Raw genomic sequence first — 18,495 nt, 5'->3', positions numbered from 1 at the left:
GAAATCAAATAGTTCCCCTATGTCTTAATATTCTCATCTATAAAATGGATTAATAATACCCACTTCAAACAGTCATAGGAACATCAAATAATCTATGCAAAGCAGTTAGCTCAGTGGAGGCCATGATAATAACAAAAGCAGTAAATATTACATAATGATTGTATAGTATTATGATGCTTACTCATAAATATATTATATATTATATATTATATTATATATATATATATATATATTTTTTTTTTACAGAGACAGAGAGAGAGATAGATAGGGACAGACAGGAACGGAGAGAGATTAGAAGCATCAATCATCAGTTTTTCGTTGCGACACCTTAGTTCAGAGGTCGGGAACCTTTTTGGCTGAGAGAGCCATGAACACCACATATTTTAAAATATAATTCCATGAGAGCCATACAATGACCCATGTACGTTATGCATTATCCAATAAAAATTTGGTGTTATCCCAGAAGACAGCCTTGATTGGCTCCAGCCACCCACAACCATGAACATGAGAGGTAGGAAATGAATGGATTGTAATACATAAGAATGCTTTATATTTTTAACATTATTATTTTTATTAAAGATTTGTCTGCGAGCCAGATGCAGCCATCAAAAGAGCCACATCTGGCTCACGAGCCATAGGTTCCCGACCCCTGCCTTAGTTGTTCACTGATTGCTTCCTCATATGTGCCTTGACTGTGGGCCTTCAGCAGACCAAGTAACCCCTTGCTCAAGCCAGTGTCCTTGGGTCCAAGCTGGTGAGCTTTCCTCATACCAGATGAGCCCGCGCTCAAGCTGGCAACCTCGGGGTCTCGAACCTGGGTCTTCCTCATCCCAGTCCGACGCTCTATCCACTGCGCCACCGCCTGGTCAGGCACTCATATAATTAAATAATTAATTTCCTGCAGTTGCAAGGAGCTGAACTCGTAAGTCTTGACTCCCACAACAATCACCTAGAGTAAAGGAGTGTGTTGTAAGGTCAGTATGTCAAACTTAGTATCAAAATGCAATGTTCTTTATTGTTTACAATGCTAAGTTAAGATGCTGAGCCCCCACTCTCAAATGGTGGGGAAATTTAGCCTGAATTTGTTCTGGGTTTTCTACCCCCCTCTCCAGTTTTGAAGATTGGGTCGCAATCCCTGGGCTTCCGTGCCAAGACGTGGGTTGAGGACAAGAGGCCTGCAGGGCCACGTACTTCTCGAACCCTTGTCTACATAGGGTTCTGTACCCATCATGCATTGGCCCTGCAGGCCCAGAAGATTCATGCCCTTTGGAGGCGACATCTGCGTCACTGGATTTAGCCACCTGTACAATGGCTTGTGGCGTCTTCTGTGAGGATGCATGTCACCGTCCCATCTTGGGGGCCAAGATTCACTTTCCCACTAGCCAGGAACCTCGATGCACTTCCCTCTGTCCAGGATTTGCAGGGTTCTCCTCTCCTCTCTTCTTCACCCTTCTCCGCCCCCTCTCCGGCCTGACCTTCTGGAAACAATAGTCTAGAACTGAAGTGTTTGGCAGAAACTGATTCTTTTTCTGCCTTGCCACATGCTTCCCCTCTCTTAGCATAAGCAGCTGGGAGCACACAAATGATACAACATTCAGTCTTGTGAATCTTCGGGGTTTTTGTTGTTGTTGTTCTTATGACAGCATCCAACTTCCACATACCAGCTTATGTCTCAGTTATATGTTGCTGTGCAACAAACCATCCCAGAACAGAGTGGCTTACAAAATAACCATTTATTCAGCTCATGTTTCTGTGGGTGAGCAGTTGGAGCTGGGCTTGCTCAGGCTGTTCTGCTGGTCTTAGCTGGGCTCACTCATGCGTCTGTGGTCAGCTGCCAGTCAGCTGGGAGGTCCTATTTGTGGTTCGGATGGCTGTGAGCTGGAGGAGTGGGGACACTGGGCCCATGACTGCCGTCATCCAGCAGTCCAGACTGGTTCACTAGCCAGACTGGCTCACTCATGGCAATTTCAGGGTCCCAAAGGGCAACAAGAGAAGGCAAATCCTAACACACAAGCACTTTTCTGTTTTTATTGTTTCGTGTCCAAAGCAAGTCACAAGGCCAAGTTCAGAGTTATGTAGAAGAAGTCAATGCCAATGGATATAGATACAGGTAGGTGTGGACAAAATTTGAGCCTTTATTATAATAATTTACCAGAGTCCTTTCCTCCTCCTTACCCTTCCTTCTGATAGGGGTTGAAGCACCCTTTCTTCTTGGGCAGGGCCCTGCGACTTCCTGGGCTTAGACGTCATGGTTTGAAGCTCACAGGGGGAAGGTAGGACAGGAAGTAGCCTTAAACTTGCGAGGAGGATCAAGGTGAGGGCTGGGAGCTACTGATCCAACAGTTATAAGTATAATTATAGGAGAAAAATAAGTGGGTATCTGCTGGGCTCCCTCAGCTTAACCATCTTCTTTCTTGGAACCCTATCCCTGCTCAAATCTCAGCATGGTCCAACTATGGTTCCAGGAGATAAAATTATCTTCAAAAGCTGCCAGAGGCCTTCTTATTTTCATGGCATGCTCTGTGTTAATAGCTGATTGACACGAGTCTCTTACTTTCTTCAAAGTTTCCGTGGCAGTTAAAAAAATCCAGCCAACCCACCATCCTCTCATGACCATCGCCACTATACCTTGATGTGCTGGGGTTAACGCGTACCTCTGTGCTTCCCTTCCAGCTGACCGCATCCCAGCTCACCACTGAGAGTCTTCTTGACATGATGGTGTCTGACTGGTGAGTGACGCAGGTACAGAATCCCACTGAGAGTCTTCTATCCGGGTCTCCTTCTAGTACCGGTTGGCTTAGTTTGGTTCCCTGGGAGCAGAGCCTAAGGCAGGGAGGGGAGGACAGAAAGACAAGATAAGGATGTCTTCCTGAGACTGCTATGCTGAGTGATAAGAGCCCCACTTCTCCAGGCCCTCTGTCCCCTGAGCAGTGTACAGATTACTCCCAGGGACTTCTTTTGTTGAGGGGGACTTAACTGTCCTGAATTCTAGTCTCACTTGAGCAAAAAAGGAAGGGACTTGAGTGATGGGAGAGAAGGCACTGGAGCAGAAAATAGAAAGTCATCTGGTTCACCCATGCTTCAAGTGGTACGCTGTCAATGCAAAGGGAGGCCGAGCCTGCACACAACTCGCCTTGGGGGCTATGACTTCCACCAGAAGTGGGCTGAGGTTATGTTTTCAGTGGATGAGTATTGTTACATTGTTAGTGTCATCATCATCAACATCATCATTATCTGTGTCTAAACCAGATATAGAATTAAGACAGTCTATTGCAGGGGTAGTCAACCTTTTTATACCTACCGCCCACTTTTGTATCTCTGGTAGTAGTAACATTTTCTAACCGCCCACTGGTTCCACGGTAATGGTGATTTATAAAGTAGGGAAGTAACTTTACTTTATAAAATTTATAAAGCAAAGTTACAGCAAGTTAAAGCATATAAGAATAATTACTTACAAGTACTTTATGTCAAATTTCCCTAAGTTTGGCAGAATAAATCTTTATAAAACAACTTACTATAGTTAAATCTATCTTTTTATTTATACTTTGGTTGCTCTGCTACCGCCCACCATGAAAGCTGGAATGCCCACTAGTGGGCGGTAGGGACCAGGTTGACTACCACTGGTTTATTGTAAATAGTGTAGTAGAGACATCAACTAGGTGTATAAAAGAAAAGGAGAGAATGATTCCAGTATTTGAAAATAAGGAAGTCTGCATGGAGGAGATGGTATTTCCATGGGATCCTGACAGACAAATAGAATTTCACCAGGTGAAGAAGTCAAGGCAGAACATTTGCAGAGAGGAGAATGCAATTAACAACTATTGGATACAGTGGTGGGGTGCGGTGATGGGCGTAAATGTGGGGCGTGGGGATGGGCGTAGATATGGAGGCCCCATGATGGGCATAGTTGTGGGGGCTGGTGATGGGCGTAGATGTGGGGGGCACGGTGGTGGGCGTAGATGTGGGGGTGTGGGGATGGGGGGAGATGTGGGGGGCACGGTGGTGGGCGTAGATGTGGGGGGCACGGTGGTGGGCGTAGATGTGGGGGCGCGGTGGTGGGCGTAGATGTGGGGGCGCGGTGGTGGGCGTAGATGTGGGGGTGTGGGGATGGGGGGAGATGTGGGGGGCACGGTGGTGGGCGTAGATGTGGGGGTGTGGGGATGGGGGGAGATGTGGGGGGTGCGGTGATGGGCGTAGATGTGGGGGGTGCGGTGATGGGCATAGCTGCGGGGGCGTGGGGATGGGCGTAGATATGGAGGCCCCATGATGGGTGTAGATGTGGGGGTGCGGTGACGAGGTTGCAGTGATGCTGCCATCTGGAATGACAGGATGGAGCCGGACGGGAAAAGATTTGAACATCCTGTTAATATATTTGTTTTCACGTGAATGTGAGTTGTGTTTGAAGAAAGGCTGTAAGAGGAAGCTCTGAGGGTCCAGCACTGCCCGGGCGGGGTGACACAAGCTTGCCACAGTGCCCAGTGACATGAGTAGGACCTCCTGCCTCCTGAGCAGTGTACAGATTACCCCCAGAGGCTTCTTTGGTTGAGGGGACTTAACTGTCCTGCGATTCTCACAGTGTTTTGTCCACCCGAGTTGCTCCGATGCCCTCAGCGTTCTGTCAGCCTCCCCTTGCGGGAATCGGGAAGCGGGCTTCGCTCCCCATGGCCTCCCAGCTGGGGTAGATTAGCACGTGTTTTAAACCAGACCTGAGAGCGAGGTCTTCTCTCACTCTGGTCTCTTCCTCAGGGTTTCAGCGGAGCAGTCGGGAGAACAGAGAGAACCCATCCCAGGCCTGTGTCTCTCGAGGGCTGTTCAGGTCACTGGTCTGTGCTACTGATGGGGACATCAAGGTCCTAGCGAGTGATGTCACAACGCTACCCTCATTGCATTAGATATGGAACTATTGCTTTGAAAATGAACAGTTGTTTTTTCTTAAAAAGATGGATTTAAAGAAAAAAGTAAATTGCTGGTCAAGTTAGCAGGGAATGAGACAAACTGTGAAGCTAGAGGGTCAGTGGCGGAGTCTGGGGAAGTACCAGGGTACACGGGGGAGCTATGATGGCTGCCCACGGAGAGGGACCTCCTTCTCAAGGAGAAAGGCAGTCACGCACCCAGTGAACTGGGAGACGGGAAGGCTGGAGAGGCAAAGCGCCGCGAGTCCGGGCGAATCTAGGAAAGACTCTTGGAAGGAGCGGCAGTTGAATTGGGCTTTAAAAAAATAAAAAAGATGAAGAAACAAGACATCTTAAACGTGTGTGTAGCAGGGGAGGTGTGACAACAGCGTAGTCCACGTGGAGGCACTTCATAACTTGGAGGAGTTGCGGGCGAGATGGTTGGTGTTATTTCTGATTGGTTGGCGGGACCGAGTTATAGCGCAGGGAGGATTTTTTTTTTTCCAGGGGCAACGAGGGAGGGCCAGAGCCACAAACAGGCATCCAAGTCGAGGTCTCTGGCCGACCTGATCCCAGATCTACTTCCACTTCTCTATGAGCCCAAAGCCCTACGAATTCTCTTTCTCCAGTTCAAGAGTTAATCATTAGCTTCTGATGTAAATCAGAACAGGAAAGTCCCGCTTGGCCAATTCCTCTCTTGAATCTTGGTCTGATGCTATTCTTCACCAATCCTGCACCCTGTGTCCGCCTGCTCAGCATCTGCCTGCTAACGGGAGGCTCTTTCGTGTCCCCGAGCGAAGCTCGCTGAGCCCAGCAGCAGCCGGGGTGTCGAGGCGTGCAGGCGGGCCCGCCAGATGAGGGGGCAGAGGATGCATCCAGGCCGGACCCTGATGTGGGCTGTCTGGGTCCTTGCAGCAGCTGCCGCCACGGGTGAGACACCCAGTGGGAGCGGAGGGCTCTCAGAAGATGGGGACGGGGGGTGGATCTCCTGTCTTGGAGAATTTTCCACTGGTGGACATGAAAGTATTGCTCAGAGTTCTCGGAGGGCCCGAGGAGAGCTGTGGACTCACCTCAGGGCACCTCATTGATGAGCTGGTGTTGTTGAACACCCCAGGGCGGGAGTCTCCTTCTAAGGAATGTGGGTAGTGCACAGAAGACCCTGGTCCTGACCTTGAGGGAGCCCTCTGTCCTGGGCACTGAGGCGGGGTGTGGGACAGAGCCTGCGCTCACTTCTGGGGTGCTGGCTGCCCAGGCAGGACTTTCCCTATTGGCGTGACTTTAGCAGAGGTGACGCTAAGACACCTGGGTCAAGCTGAGTCCATGGCTGGGCAGTTAACGTCTCAAGGCTTCAGATTCTATGTGGAAACCAAGAGCCGGCACTGTCCGTCTCGGAAGTCTCACCCCCAGACCCCGGAGGTAGACAAGCTGATTTCAGTGAGCATCTGAGAGAGGTGCTTTTATTTTCATAGCTGTGTACTTACTTCCATGTGTATTGAAAAGCATATACCTAACTCAGCAAAGCTGCGATTCCATAGATGTTATTGCTTAAGATCCCTCGAGGTAAATGAGAAAAGTTTATGTAAATGTAATCTGAAGAGAACTAAAGAGTCAGCCGTCCTGTAGGTGACGCACAGACACCTGTGTGGGTGAGTACGGACAGGACTGACCTGTAGGAAACGCTGGGCCAGCCAGGTGGCTTTGTGCAGTCCTAGGATCTACGGAGCCGGGTGGGTAGCACCGGGTCCGCAGGAAGGAAAAGCTTCGGTGCTCGGAAGGGACCCGGGTTCCCAGGGTAACCAGGGGAGACCTGTGGCTTGGTGCTGAGCCCCTAAGAGGAACCGAGTTGGCGCTCTGACGCAGGGGATGTCTAAGGCTTCTGGAAGGAAGCGGCGGACGTGGGTCCTCGAGAAGGAATCCAGATGCTTCCTGTCGCACAGCGTCTGGGCTGAGAGAGAGAGAGAGAGAGAGAGAGAGAGAGAGAGAGAGCCCCCGCTTGGGGGAGCTCTGAGTCCGGCTTGTTCCCGGCCTCTTCCCAGGCAGCTCCCGATTCTTCCCCTCGTGTTCCCGCAGGGCCAGGCGGCGATGCCCCGGTGAGGAGCACCCGGCTGGGACGGGTCCGGGGAAAGCAAGTCAGCGTGTCGGGCAGCGCCAGGCTTGTGAACGTGTTCCTGGGGATCCCCTTTGCTGCCCCCCCGCTGGGACCCCTGCGCTTCGCAAACCCACAGCCCGCCCTGTCCTGGAAAGACGTCCGAGACGCCACGTCCTACCCTAAGTCGTAAGGCCAGGCTTGGTCCCATGGGTGGCCTGCGACCTGGGAGTGGGGGCAGAGCACTGAGGGGGAATACAGGTCATGTAGCCCATGGGAGGGGGCGGGCATCGGGGAGAAGGGAGAGGGGAGGGAGTCACAGTGGCTTCAGCGATCACATGGTATCGCCGAGAACATGCAGATCCCCTGGGCTCCTGTCCGAACTTCCTGATTGGCAGCTCCAGACCTGTGCCCGGAAAAGCTCTCTAAGGATTCTGAGTCCGGTCCGGTTTGGGAACAGCTGTGATGGGCTTACTGGCTCTTTCGATTGGAAGGGACTGTCTGGTGTTCACGTGCAACCTCTCAGCTGGCCTTAGGCTCCGTGGTCAGACTGGACACAGGCCCCAGAGGGGAGAAACACGTTAAGGGGACGTAGCTGTGACAGTCAATGCTGTGGCCCATCCAGTGGCTGGCCCGCGGTGGAGAACCATCAGTCCCTGTGGTGTGTGACATGAATGTGCCCCTCTGTCACGAGGGACTGGGAAGGATGCAGCTCCCGGTCACGGCAGATTTTCAAGCTTAGGCAGGCAAACAGTTCCCCGGTCAATTATGGGAAGGGGCTCATGCATTATTAGGTGGGAGCTCAGACTTGGAAATCCCCAGGAATCTGTTCCCTGCTAGATTTTGTCAAGTCCTCAGACTGGTCGTATTCCTGGCATTGGGTTCCCAGGCACAAGGAGTACCCTGGTGCCAGGAAGCTCCCTGAGCCACAGAAAAGACCTTGTGTGGCCTAGAGACTGGGACACAAAGCAGAAACTCGTCTGTTCATTCAGCTCGTATCTGTTGAAAACCGGCTCAGTGCCTGGATCTCCATTAGGCCCTGGATGACTCCACCATGGGTTAGACATGGCTGCCCTTGGGCACCTGCAGAGTGGTAACGGAAGTGGGGACCCAAACAATGGCAATGAAAACGTGGAGTGACAGAGGCTACCACAGGGATCAGAGAAGGGTGCTGAGGAAACAGAGAGCCCCTAGCTTTGAGAGGAGGTCAGGGATGGCTTTGTCGAGAGCATGAGGCCTCGATTCTTGATAACAACCTACAAAGGGGCAAAAAAGCATCAAGACTTGTCCAGGGTAGATTTGCCTCAAATCTGTTTACTAGTCTATCAATAATAATAATAATAATAATAATAATAACATTACTTGAGCATTTTGTAGAAATATTCACTTGATGTTATTGTGTGTCAGACTCTGTGATAAGGTCTATGAGGTACTTAGGTGACTAATACAGAGTCCGAGGCTTTTAGCTGCTCACAGTCTAAGGAAGTTCTAGGGAAAAAAAATACAAAACAGTGTTTCCAAAGATATCTATGGTCTAACTGGAGAAATCTCAGAAGGCTTCCTGGAGGAGGGAGCCTTCTCTGGACTGAATCTGAAAGAAAGGGAAGAACATGAGTGAGTAGACAGTCTAGCAGAGGAACCAGATTGACAAAAGGCCTGGATGCAGGGGTCTCTCTGCACATGTACTACAGTCAGCTCCTGGTGGAGAAGCCTGCACACATCCTTCGGTTCCTCTAGGGGCAGAAGAAGGAGCTGCCAGAACAAAGATCTTGATATGCAGCCCAGTGTCCTGACCTCTACAGTTTGGGGAGATATTGAGCCAGTCTGAGTCTTTTATGTGTGTATCAGGGTGATGACGGTGGGTATAGGTATGGGTGGGTGCTGGGGGATAGTGGTACAATTATTGGGCACTGTGTACTTTCCTATCCAGGAACCAGATCAAAGAGAATCGTGGTTTGTTTGCGGGTCCCAGCAAGGGGTAGGGGCACGATTAACTTAGTACCAAGAGCCCCTCATAGCCAGCTTCCGCTCAGGCACTGCCACCACCAGACCTCCTGCTGTCACAAAAACCGGCCCCTCCCGAGCAAGTTTGCTGACAACAATTCTGGGGGTTTCTCCTCCCCTTTTCCAAGGTGCTTACAGGATCCACAGTGGCTGCTCATAGATCAACAGCTTCTCATGGTGCGTTACCCCAAACTGGGACTGTCAGAAGACTGCCTGTACCTTAACATCCACGCACCAGCCCACGCGAACAGTGGCTCCAAGCTTCCCGTAAGGCTGCTGCCGTGGGGGGGGGGGGGCTCCCGCTGGCAGGTCCTGGGGCGGGGACCCGGGCAGAGGGGCTGAGTGTCTGCAGCGGGGCTCCTGTTGGGTAAAAGAGACATGTAGTCATTTAGCATGTCAATAACTTCCATAAAAAATTCTAATGACGGATTCGCTTTCTCTTCTATTCCGATTGCCTCTTTGTTGGCAGTGACTTGAGCTTTGGTTTTCATTTTGTTTTGCCCCTCCCGCCCCCGTTCAGTATTTAATGGTCTGTAAACATTTAGAAAAGACATGTTTAAAAAGACTTTGATTATTTTTTGTTTGTTTGCTTGCTTGGGAAATCCTTTTTTTTTTTAAAGAAGATAATTGCATTCTCCAATGATTTTCTTTGTAATGAAGACAGTCAGGTAATAATGTGAGGCATTTTACTTATGAATGTAAACGGTCCCTCCGTGAGTACAAAATGTACAATCTACCATCTAATTTTAACCACACCCTCCCATCATCTCCTCTTCCCCCATGCCAGTGCAAGGAGACACTCGCTCTATCTGCAACATAATGGCAACATCTATTCATTGCTGACACGTGCCAGGCACAGTACAGTATCTCATTTAACCCCCACAACAACTCGGAGGGTCGGGGTTACTGGACCCATTCTACAGACGGAGAAGAGGTGGCACAGAGGGGGCATAGCGCCTTGCCCCCTGCTCTACCCACAGGAAGTGGCAGGTCCTTGTGGGAAGGCCAGGGCTTTGTCCAGTTCTCCTTTTCTTCCATGGCATTCCTCTTTCTTCCTGCGCCAAGAGTGGCAGTCTCTGGTGTGACCTTAGAAAGGATAATGGAAAAGATTTATCATTAAGAATAAATAGTGGTAATACCGTTTGAATAAGGTTTTACATTTCCCGGTCCCAGTTTTTCTCATCAATATACATCGTAAAGTTTCCACACTTCTCTTCCCTTTTTTTTCTCTCTTCTCTTTGCTTTGTAGGTAGACAAAAACCTTGGATAAAACAGCTTAGGCTGTTTTTGCTCTCATACATGGCTTACAATGGTTTCTATCTTCTTGCGGCTCACAAGTTCAATATTTACTTATTACTTTCTGAGCACTTGAAACGTGCCCACACTGTTCTATGGACTATAGATGCAGAATCTTGTTTAAACCTCATAATAGCCTCATAAATGAAATTCCTGTATTCTTTGCATCTTATAGATGAGGAAAGCAAGGCTCAGAGAGGTTAAGTAATCTGCTCAAGGTCACACAGGGGCAGAGCTCAGAATCAAATCTAAATACTCAGGTGCTGGAGTCCACATGCTTAACCCTAAACCTTCTTCAAAAGACAAAACCTCTGATGCTCTTTAGAGAGGAAAATGAGACAGTTATATTTTCATAGAGCAAGAAGGACCCAACGTGCACAGGGAGGGGACATGAGTGCCTGGCAGGCTGCCTGGAAAGCTCCTCTCCCCTCCTTAGGTCATGGTGTGGATCCCGGGGGGCGGCTTCCAGTCCGGCTCAGGCTCCATCTTCGACGGGTCCGCCCTGGCTGCCTATGAAGACGTGCTGGTGGTGACGACCCAGTACCGGCTAGGAATATTCGGCTTCTTCAAGTGAGTGTCCCCCAGTGATTGGCACCCCTGGCCCCCAAGGGGCAGCTGTGCAGCAGCCATGGGGGATTCAGCCCCCAGCATCCTAAGGAGGAAGGAGACCTCAGTGACACTGAATAAATCTGACCCAAATGATGTACAATGCCAGGTAGTCTCCGGGTTACAAACAAGACAGGTTCTGTAAGGTTTGGAAAGGTTTAAGTATTTATATGCACAGAGAGGTAAAAATAAATACTATGTTAAGACAAACATCTAAGTTCCATGTAATAGGTAAATGTACCTCTTTCAACTTACATGCAAATCCAACTTAAGTACAAACTGACAGGACTTACCTCGTTCGTAACCCGAGAACTGCCTGTGTAGCAGAGAAACCCCCATGCTTTAGTGGTTGAGAGCAATAAAAAATCTCTTTCTCACTCCAGAGGAATCTAACTGAGTGTCCCTGACTGACAGACATTCTTCCACGTGGTCAGCCAGGGACGTGGGCTCCTTCTGCCTGTGGCTCTGCCCCCCCCCCCCCCATAGGGCCCCAGACCCTCTGCATTTGGCTGGCAAGTGGAGAAAGAGATTGAACAGTCATGGGGGGAGGGTCTTCCTGGGTCAGCCTGGAGGTGGCGCTTGTCACAATGGTTCATATACCATTGGTGGAGCTCAGTCACGTGGCCACACCCAACACAAGGGCCATGGGGACAGGTAGCCCAGCTGTGTGCCCCAGAAGATGAGGACACAGAGTGTGTGAGCAGTTAGTAGTCTCTGCCAGAGGGCCTCATCCCAAGGCTCCTCAGATGCTCACCTGAAAATAGTTACTCCATTACATTGTCTTCCCTCCCCATTAATTGTCCATCCGTCCTGGGAAATGTGCCCTCTGCACGGGCCACAGCATGGGGACATGGCCGGGACCGTGGACTCTGGGGTTACACTCATTGGATTTGAGTCCCAAATCTGCAACATTGTAGGTCCCGGGCAGAGGATTTACTCTCTGTGTCCCGACTTCTTGTCTATGAGAAGGAGTCAATGTATCCAGCAGCATCCTTCGGGCTTGCTTGCAGATTTCGTAGGAGGCAAGTGGCGTGAGCTATGGCCTTGGAGAAATGCAGCCACTACCCAAACCATTTCCCAGCAGAGAGGGGTCTCGGTGGTGAAATAAACATGCCGGTCTCTAGATATCCCACTGCAAGCCCCTGACCAGTGCCACCCACTTCCCACATGTGACAGGAAGCCTGGGGGGCTGCTGTTCATAGAGGTCAACCTTTTTTGAGGAGGGTGGAGAAGGTGGGGATAAAACCCAGAGGGGCAGAGAGAGAAAACCCGGCACCACCTGCCTCCCAGGTGGGCAGGATTATGGGAGCATCAGCCGTCAAGCCCTTAGGACAGTGTCATGCACGATACTGCCGCCACTGTTTTTAGCATTATTGTACATGTAGTCATTCACTGGAATCTCTGTGCCTAGGGAGCCAGAGCAACTCCCAGGAGCAGGGCTCTTCTGGAATCCACAGCCTTAGGGGAACCTTTCAATACCCTGAAATCGCATATACAAGATGGTGCCTTTTTCTGGGGTGTGTAGCTTTCCTCAGATTCTCAAACCCTAATCCCAGCAGAGGGAGAGAAGAACCATCCTTGGTTTACCTGCTGCCCCAGGTTTCTGCTTCCCAATCTTTGCTCAGGGAGAGTGGCAATGCCCTGACATCTGCCCACAGCCTCTGCCACCAGCTCCCTGGGGTACGGGAGGCAGACGGTGGTCCACTGAGCATTCTCACCCCGCCTCTGTCCCCTAGCACAGGGGACCGGCATGCCCGGGGGAACTGGGCCTTCCTGGACCAGCTGGCTGCTCTAACCTGGGTCCAGGAGAACATCAAAGTCTTTGGTGGGGACCCCCGCTCTGTGACCATCTTCGGCGAGTCTGCAGGAGCCATAAGCGTGTCCAGCCTTGTGAGTTCTCCTCTGCGGGACTTGAAGGAACCTCGGCGGGGAGGTTACAAAAACGAGGGCGATGCGTCATGTTGAACAGACACGTCTGTGCACGTGATCTCCCTGGAGCCTCGCATCGTGGGTTAAGGGGGCTCAGTCTCACTTCAAGGATGAGAGCGGGAGCTGGAGAGTTTAAATGAATCATCCAAGATCACAGAGTGAGTGATAATTTGAGGAAAAAATCATTTCTATTTGTACAGTTGAAGCCCTGGTATCCATTTACCACGACTGGCCATTGTTTAATTAAAAAAAAAAAAAAAATCTCAGCTAAAGCATAAAATAGCAAAGGCTCTATGTAAACATTGAATTTTAATTGATTTTATTGGGGTGACATTGATTAATAACATGACATAGGCTTCAGGTGTACCATTCCATAATACATCGCCTGCACAGCACACCACGTGCTCACCACCCCGAGTCAAGTCTCCTTCCGTCACCATTTACCCCCCTTTCCCCTCTTCCACCGCCCCCACCCCCTTCCCTCTGGTCATCACCGTGCTAGTGTCTATCTGTGAATTCTGTTTGTCTTTGTTTTACTTAATCCCTTCACCATGTTCACCCAGCCCCCACCCCTCTGACAGCTGTCAGTCTGTTCTCTGTGTCTAAGGAACAGCACAAACTAACAAACAAAATAAACATTTTTTATTTTATTTTTTTACAGAGACAGAGTCAGAGAGAGGGATAGACAGGGACAGACAGACAGGAACGGAGAGATGAGAAGCATCAATCATTAGTTTTTCGTTGTGCATTGCGACACCTTAGTTGTTCATTGATTGCTTTCTCATATGTGCCTTGACCGCGGGTCTTCAGCAGACCGAGTAACCCCTTGTTCGAGCCAGCAACCTTGGGTCCAAGCTGGTGAGCTTTTGCTCAAACCAGATGAGCCCGCGCTCAAGCTGGCAACCTCGGGGTCTCGAACCTGGGTCTTCCGCATCCCAGTCCGACGCTCTATCCACTGCACCACCGCCTGGTCAGGCCAAAATAAACATCTTATTTTAACTTAAAACATAAAGTGTGCACGCCTTTACCAGTGGTTCGATACAGGGTCTTATCGTCTCAGAGTCAGTTTGCTGCCCAGAGGTCCCACGCGGCTCTCTTGCATGAACCACCACAGAACTCATTGTCCTCACGTGGTGGTCTCAGTGTACTTAGGTGACCGTGCACTCAGAGAGGCCTGCCAAGTAGTCTTCGGGCGCGGCCCACTGACCGAGTTTCCCGTTTTCCCCTACATGATGTCCCCTTATCTTGTGCACCCTAATTTGATAACCGTAGGTTTTTAGCTGCGTGCCTCTGTCAAGGTTTTCTTCCCCCCCCCCCCAAGAAAACATAATTTTGTCTTCGCTTCACACACATGCACCCATTGGTTCCCGTGGTAGTTCACTGATGATGAATTTACAATAGCGAGTGTCACTGACCCGACAGGTTTGGAAGCAGACACACCTGGCTCTCGTCAAGAAACCGGTGGGAACAGGGAGGTGCAGAGGTGCCCGAGAACGGCTCCCTGGCTCTGAGTTCTGAGGGGCCAGCATTTCCTGGCCATTGGTTAAGATGTTAATCACCAGTTAGTTACAGCGCGGTGGGCTAAGCTTCTGCTGTGTAACACTTGACGCCTTAGGAGGTATTCCGTATCTTCAACATAACCTTATCCGGTGGCTGAGGTGAACTTCACATATCTGATCTGGCCACCATTTCACGAGTGCTTCTTACCTAACCAGGCACGGTGCGAAGCTTTCTATATGCAGAACAATTCTGTGATGTAGATTCAGTTTTGACTCTAGTTTTCTAAGAGTAAATGGATGCTTAGAAATACCCAGCCACTCGCCCGGGGTTCGCGCAGCTGAGAAGTGAAGGAGCCAGCCCTCACACGCCAGAAGGCTCGGCTTCAATGTTCAGGAGGACCCTGGGGCTCAGAGAGGCTCTATGAAGGTCCCGGACCTTCATGACTAGTCCTTGAGCCCCCAAATGAGGACTCCTTATTTCCCCTCTAAGGTGAGCTGTCTTGAGGAGGCTTCCTGGGAATTTTTCTTTAAAGAAGGGATGGGTGGCGGGTGATGGGTGGGAAGGCCCCTGGGTAACTTGCTGGGTCTCCTGTGCTCTCTCTGCAGGTCCTGTCCCCACTGTCCAAAGGCTTGTTCCACAGAGCCATTATGGAGAGTGGGGTGGCCATCATCCCTTACCAGACGGCCTTGGACAAGGAGAGAAATGAGGATGTAGGTATATCGCTGCCACCTCTCTGCATCCACTCGTTCGTTGGTCAGGTGTTGGTAGACCCTGCGCTGGGCCTTCCTGAGCATGGGCAGAGAATGTGATGCTGTCCTAGGGTGAGCCTTGTTGCTTCCCTGAAGGCCCGGTTCAACGGGAAACGGGTCCAGGTATACAACACAGTGCTGCTGGTGTGCATGAGTGTGTGTGTGTGTGTATGTGTGTGTGTGTGTGTGTGTGATAGTTCTCACATCATAATTGTTATTCTTTGCTTATGATATATAGCATAGTCCCCTGTGTTATATATGTCTCATCTCCTATATCTATTCTATCCCACCTAGAATTTGATGATAAGATGCTGACGCTGTTTCCAGCTCAGTAGGAAATAACACTGTGACCTGTTAGTATTGTCTGGTGTGAGACCGCAGGGGGAAGTGAGGCAGATGCCCCAGACATTTGTCATCTGTCATCTTGTCTTTGCGTGCAACCAGATAGTAAGGATCTGGAGACCAAGGTTTCTGTATCTTTCATGTCCCGGCATAATGCCTGACACACGTTAGGCAACTCTAAATGCTCAATGAATGGGCCCACAGAGGGGAGAGAGGGGAGGATTCGTTTAATGAACGCTAATGAAACACTGGACTCTGGAGCCACCTCCTGGGTGTTATTCACGAGAGCGGTGCACTTGTTTAAACATCTCACAGAAAACAGCAACACACACCAAGAGCAGAAACGGAGCGATAATAGTGCAGAAATGTTCTTACTGCAGAGGAAAAATGGATTTTGGTAACGTGATATATCCAGCTACTCTCGGCGTGTGTATATATGTGTTCGTTCACCACGCACGTAGCGAGGCCCTCTGTTTTCCCGGCGCTCTCTCGGGACCTGTGGGCTTCTAAGTGGAGAAGGGAGAAGGCAGATATGAACTTGAGAGGACGGTGACAAGGATTTTAAACCTGGAACCCGTAGATATGTTGGGGAGGTGGTCCTCACACTCCTACAGCGGTCTGCAGACCCTATGTGTCCGTGCCCTTTCCCAGGGAAGGGCTCGAGGGTTCATTGGACTCTCAGAGCACCCACGACTCCCAGAAGATTTAAGACCACTACTTCCAAGGGACAAATTCTATTCACGTGGAGAAATCAGCGAGAGGGCAAGCCTTAGCCATTACTAACGATGACAAGGAGGGTCAGGCAGGAGAGTCAGGGCCAACCTGTCCTCACTGTGTCCATCCCACTGTGGGCGCGTGAGAGTGGGGAGGGCCAGCAGGCTGGGCGTCCTAATCTGAAGGACCAGCTTTGCGCAGTGGCAGTATCGTAGCCAATGAGGTTTATCCGAGGCGCGATTATTGCTAATTGAAAACTAATTTGAAGGACCAGCCTGTGGCCGGATTGAAGGCTCGTCCCAATTTTCATTTCCCTGGAGGCTTCCAATACTGTCTTTTTTTGTTTGTTTATTTTACTTTTATTTATTCATTTTAGAGAGGAAAGGGAGGGAGGGAAAAGCAGGAAGCATCAACTCCCATATGTACCTTGACCAGGCAAGCCCAGGGTTTCGAACCGGTGACCTCAGTGCCACATTCCAGCCAGTGCTGTGCTCTAACCTGGCCCTTCTCTGGAAATAGCTGAAGGTGGTTGCGAACATCTGTGGGAGCCGTGCGACAGACTCCAAGGCCCTGGTGCAGTGCCTGAGGGCCAAGTCCTCCAAGGAGCTGCTGAGCATCAGCCAGGTGACGGGCGGGCAGGGGGCGTGGGGGCGGGGCTGCCCTCGGAGCGGCACGGTAGACAAACCCTACTGCCGTTTGTTATTTCGACTCAGGACTTGGGAAGAGGGGAGCTACAGATTCATAGTCATAGCTGTTAAAAAATGTGGGCAGTAGGACCCTTCTAGGTAATTTAAGGAACTTGGTGGGCCGGGCATGCCTACGTAGCCTGAAGAAGATTCAGCAAAATACACATGGCAAAAGCGGTGTCTCTGTCATCGGAGGGCAGCTCACAGGGAAGAGCCCATGCTTGTTTCCCAGGACCTCAGCAGCTGAAGTCCAGATCAAGAGCTGGAAGTCCTGTTGGGAAGTCGGCGTGGCTTGGTATGACCACAAACTCTCTAAACCTTCAATTGTCTGAAAAAGGATCTGCTCTTTTAGAAGGCAGTGAGATACCCACCCGTGTGGGAATGCAAGGGTCTCGATGACAAGTTTCAGTCACTGGATCGCAGGGTCCCCAAACTATGGCCCCCTGAGGCCATTTATCCGGCCTCCGCCACACTTGCGGAAGGGGCACCTCTTTCATTGGTGGTCAGTGAGAGGAGCATAGTTCCCATTGAAATACTGGTCAGTTTGTTGATTTAAATTTACTTGTTCTTTATTTTAAATATTGTATTTGTTCCCGTTTTGTTTGTTTACTTTAAAATAAGACATGTGCAGTGTGCATAGGGGTTTGTTCATAGTTTTTTTTATAGTCCGGCCCTCCAACGGTCTGAGGGACAGTGAACTGGCCCCCCTGTGTAAAAAGTTTGGGGATCCCTGCACCGGATGATTCATTGGGCTGAATGCTCGTTTACGTCCTTCTCAATCTTGAGAGTTTCTGACAGTCCCTGGAAGAGCAAGGTCACTATCTGCCAGATTCCAACAGTTGTTGAACAGTTATGTGGCATGAATTGAGGATTTGCTGTGAGCTGTGTTGGAGCCTGGGAAGTAGACGAATCCTTGACTCGATGGACTAACACCACTTCCAAACAGTCCTAAAAAAAATAATAATAATGACTAGAAGCAAATATTGCTTCCTGAGCCCCAAGAGAGCCTGAGCCAGGGTGCAGTGCCGAGGAAGGGGTCGTAGGAAGGGGTTCGTGCCCACCCTCACCCCCTGTCGGCCCGGCCCGCGCCCCACTCCGCTTAGTGCATTGGACCAGGGGTTCTCACACTTGAACACGCATCAGAATCAGCTGCAGGGTTTCTTTTTAAAAAGTTGGCTGGACTGTACGCCTAGAGTTCTATACGCAGTAGGCCTGGGGGAGGCCTGAGAATCTGCCTTTCTGACAAGTTCTCAGGTGACGCTGATGCTGCTGGTTTGGGACCCACACTTTGAGAACCACTGTGCTAGGGCACCGTCTTTCTGAGATCGCTGCTGTTATCGTTCCCTATCAGCAGAGGAGAAAACGAAGGCACGGAGAAGTCCACCCCCCCTGCTCAGGCGGCACAGATGCGTGGGATGGGCCGAGAGGGGCTGGTTTCCTCCTTTCTTAACCACGTTTTACTGGAGCGGGTTGGCTCAGCATGGCTAGAGGTTGGGGACATCAGATTCTGCAAACAGAGACAGATTCTGGCTTTTCTCTTCTTCTGACAGAAAACCAAATCCTTCACGCGCGTGGTTGACCGTCATCTCTTTCCCAAAGATCCTTTAAGACTATTGCTTAGAAAAACATTTAATCCGGTTCCTGCAATCATCGGAGTCAACAACCATGAGTGTGGCTTCCAGCTGCCCCTG

The 18,495-nt window shown here is 50.4% G+C and overlaps 2 protein-coding genes and 1 pseudogene across 6 annotated transcripts in view; 2 read left to right on the top strand and 1 right to left on the bottom strand.

The window, feature by feature from the left end:
* Positions 1–3,818: 3,818 nt before the first annotated feature.
* On the bottom strand, positions 3,819–4,265 carry LOC136381431 (uncharacterized). Its single transcript, XM_066350173.1, has one exon. The coding sequence runs from the start codon at positions 4,263–4,265 to the stop codon at positions 3,819–3,821; it is 447 nt and encodes a 148-aa protein (XP_066206270.1).
* A 1,453-nt stretch (positions 4,266–5,718) lies between these two features.
* The window catches only part of CES5A (carboxylesterase 5A), a 24,758-nt gene continuing 11,981 nt past the window's right edge, over positions 5,719–18,495 (top strand). For 2 of the 5 annotated variants that reach the window (XM_066350251.1, XM_066350250.1), the window contains exons 1-8: positions 5,719–5,822; positions 6,963–7,167; positions 9,111–9,249; positions 10,715–10,848; positions 12,621–12,774; positions 14,919–15,023; positions 16,638–16,742; positions 18,355–18,495. In XM_066350251.1, coding sequence (XP_066206348.1) covers positions 5,747–5,822; positions 6,963–7,167; positions 9,111–9,249; positions 10,715–10,848; positions 12,621–12,774; positions 14,919–15,023; positions 16,638–16,742; positions 18,355–18,495 — 1,059 coding nt within the window. In that variant the 5' untranslated portion in view covers positions 5,719–5,746. Of the gene's footprint in view, positions 5,823–6,962; positions 7,168–9,110; positions 9,250–10,714; positions 10,849–12,620; positions 12,775–14,918; positions 15,024–16,637; positions 16,743–18,354 lie in introns of those variants that run through there. The other 3 variants (XM_066350252.1, XM_066350253.1, XM_066350254.1) reach the window with 3 other exon arrangements.
* On the top strand, positions 16,308–16,439 carry LOC136381580 (U4 spliceosomal RNA; annotated as a pseudogene).

Source organism: Saccopteryx leptura, chromosome 9, assembly GCF_036850995.1.
Source record: "Saccopteryx leptura isolate mSacLep1 chromosome 9, mSacLep1_pri_phased_curated, whole genome shotgun sequence".
Classification (NCBI taxonomy): Eukaryota; Metazoa; Chordata; class Mammalia; order Chiroptera; family Emballonuridae; genus Saccopteryx; species Saccopteryx leptura.
This window is presented reverse-complemented; position numbering and strand designations above follow the sequence as displayed.

What these genes read in the sequence shown, in the direction of transcription:
- LOC136381431 (XM_066350173.1), bottom strand. Translation starts at nt 4,265, where the DNA reads ATGGGGCCTCCATATCTACGCCCATCCCCACGCCCCCGCAGCTATGCC.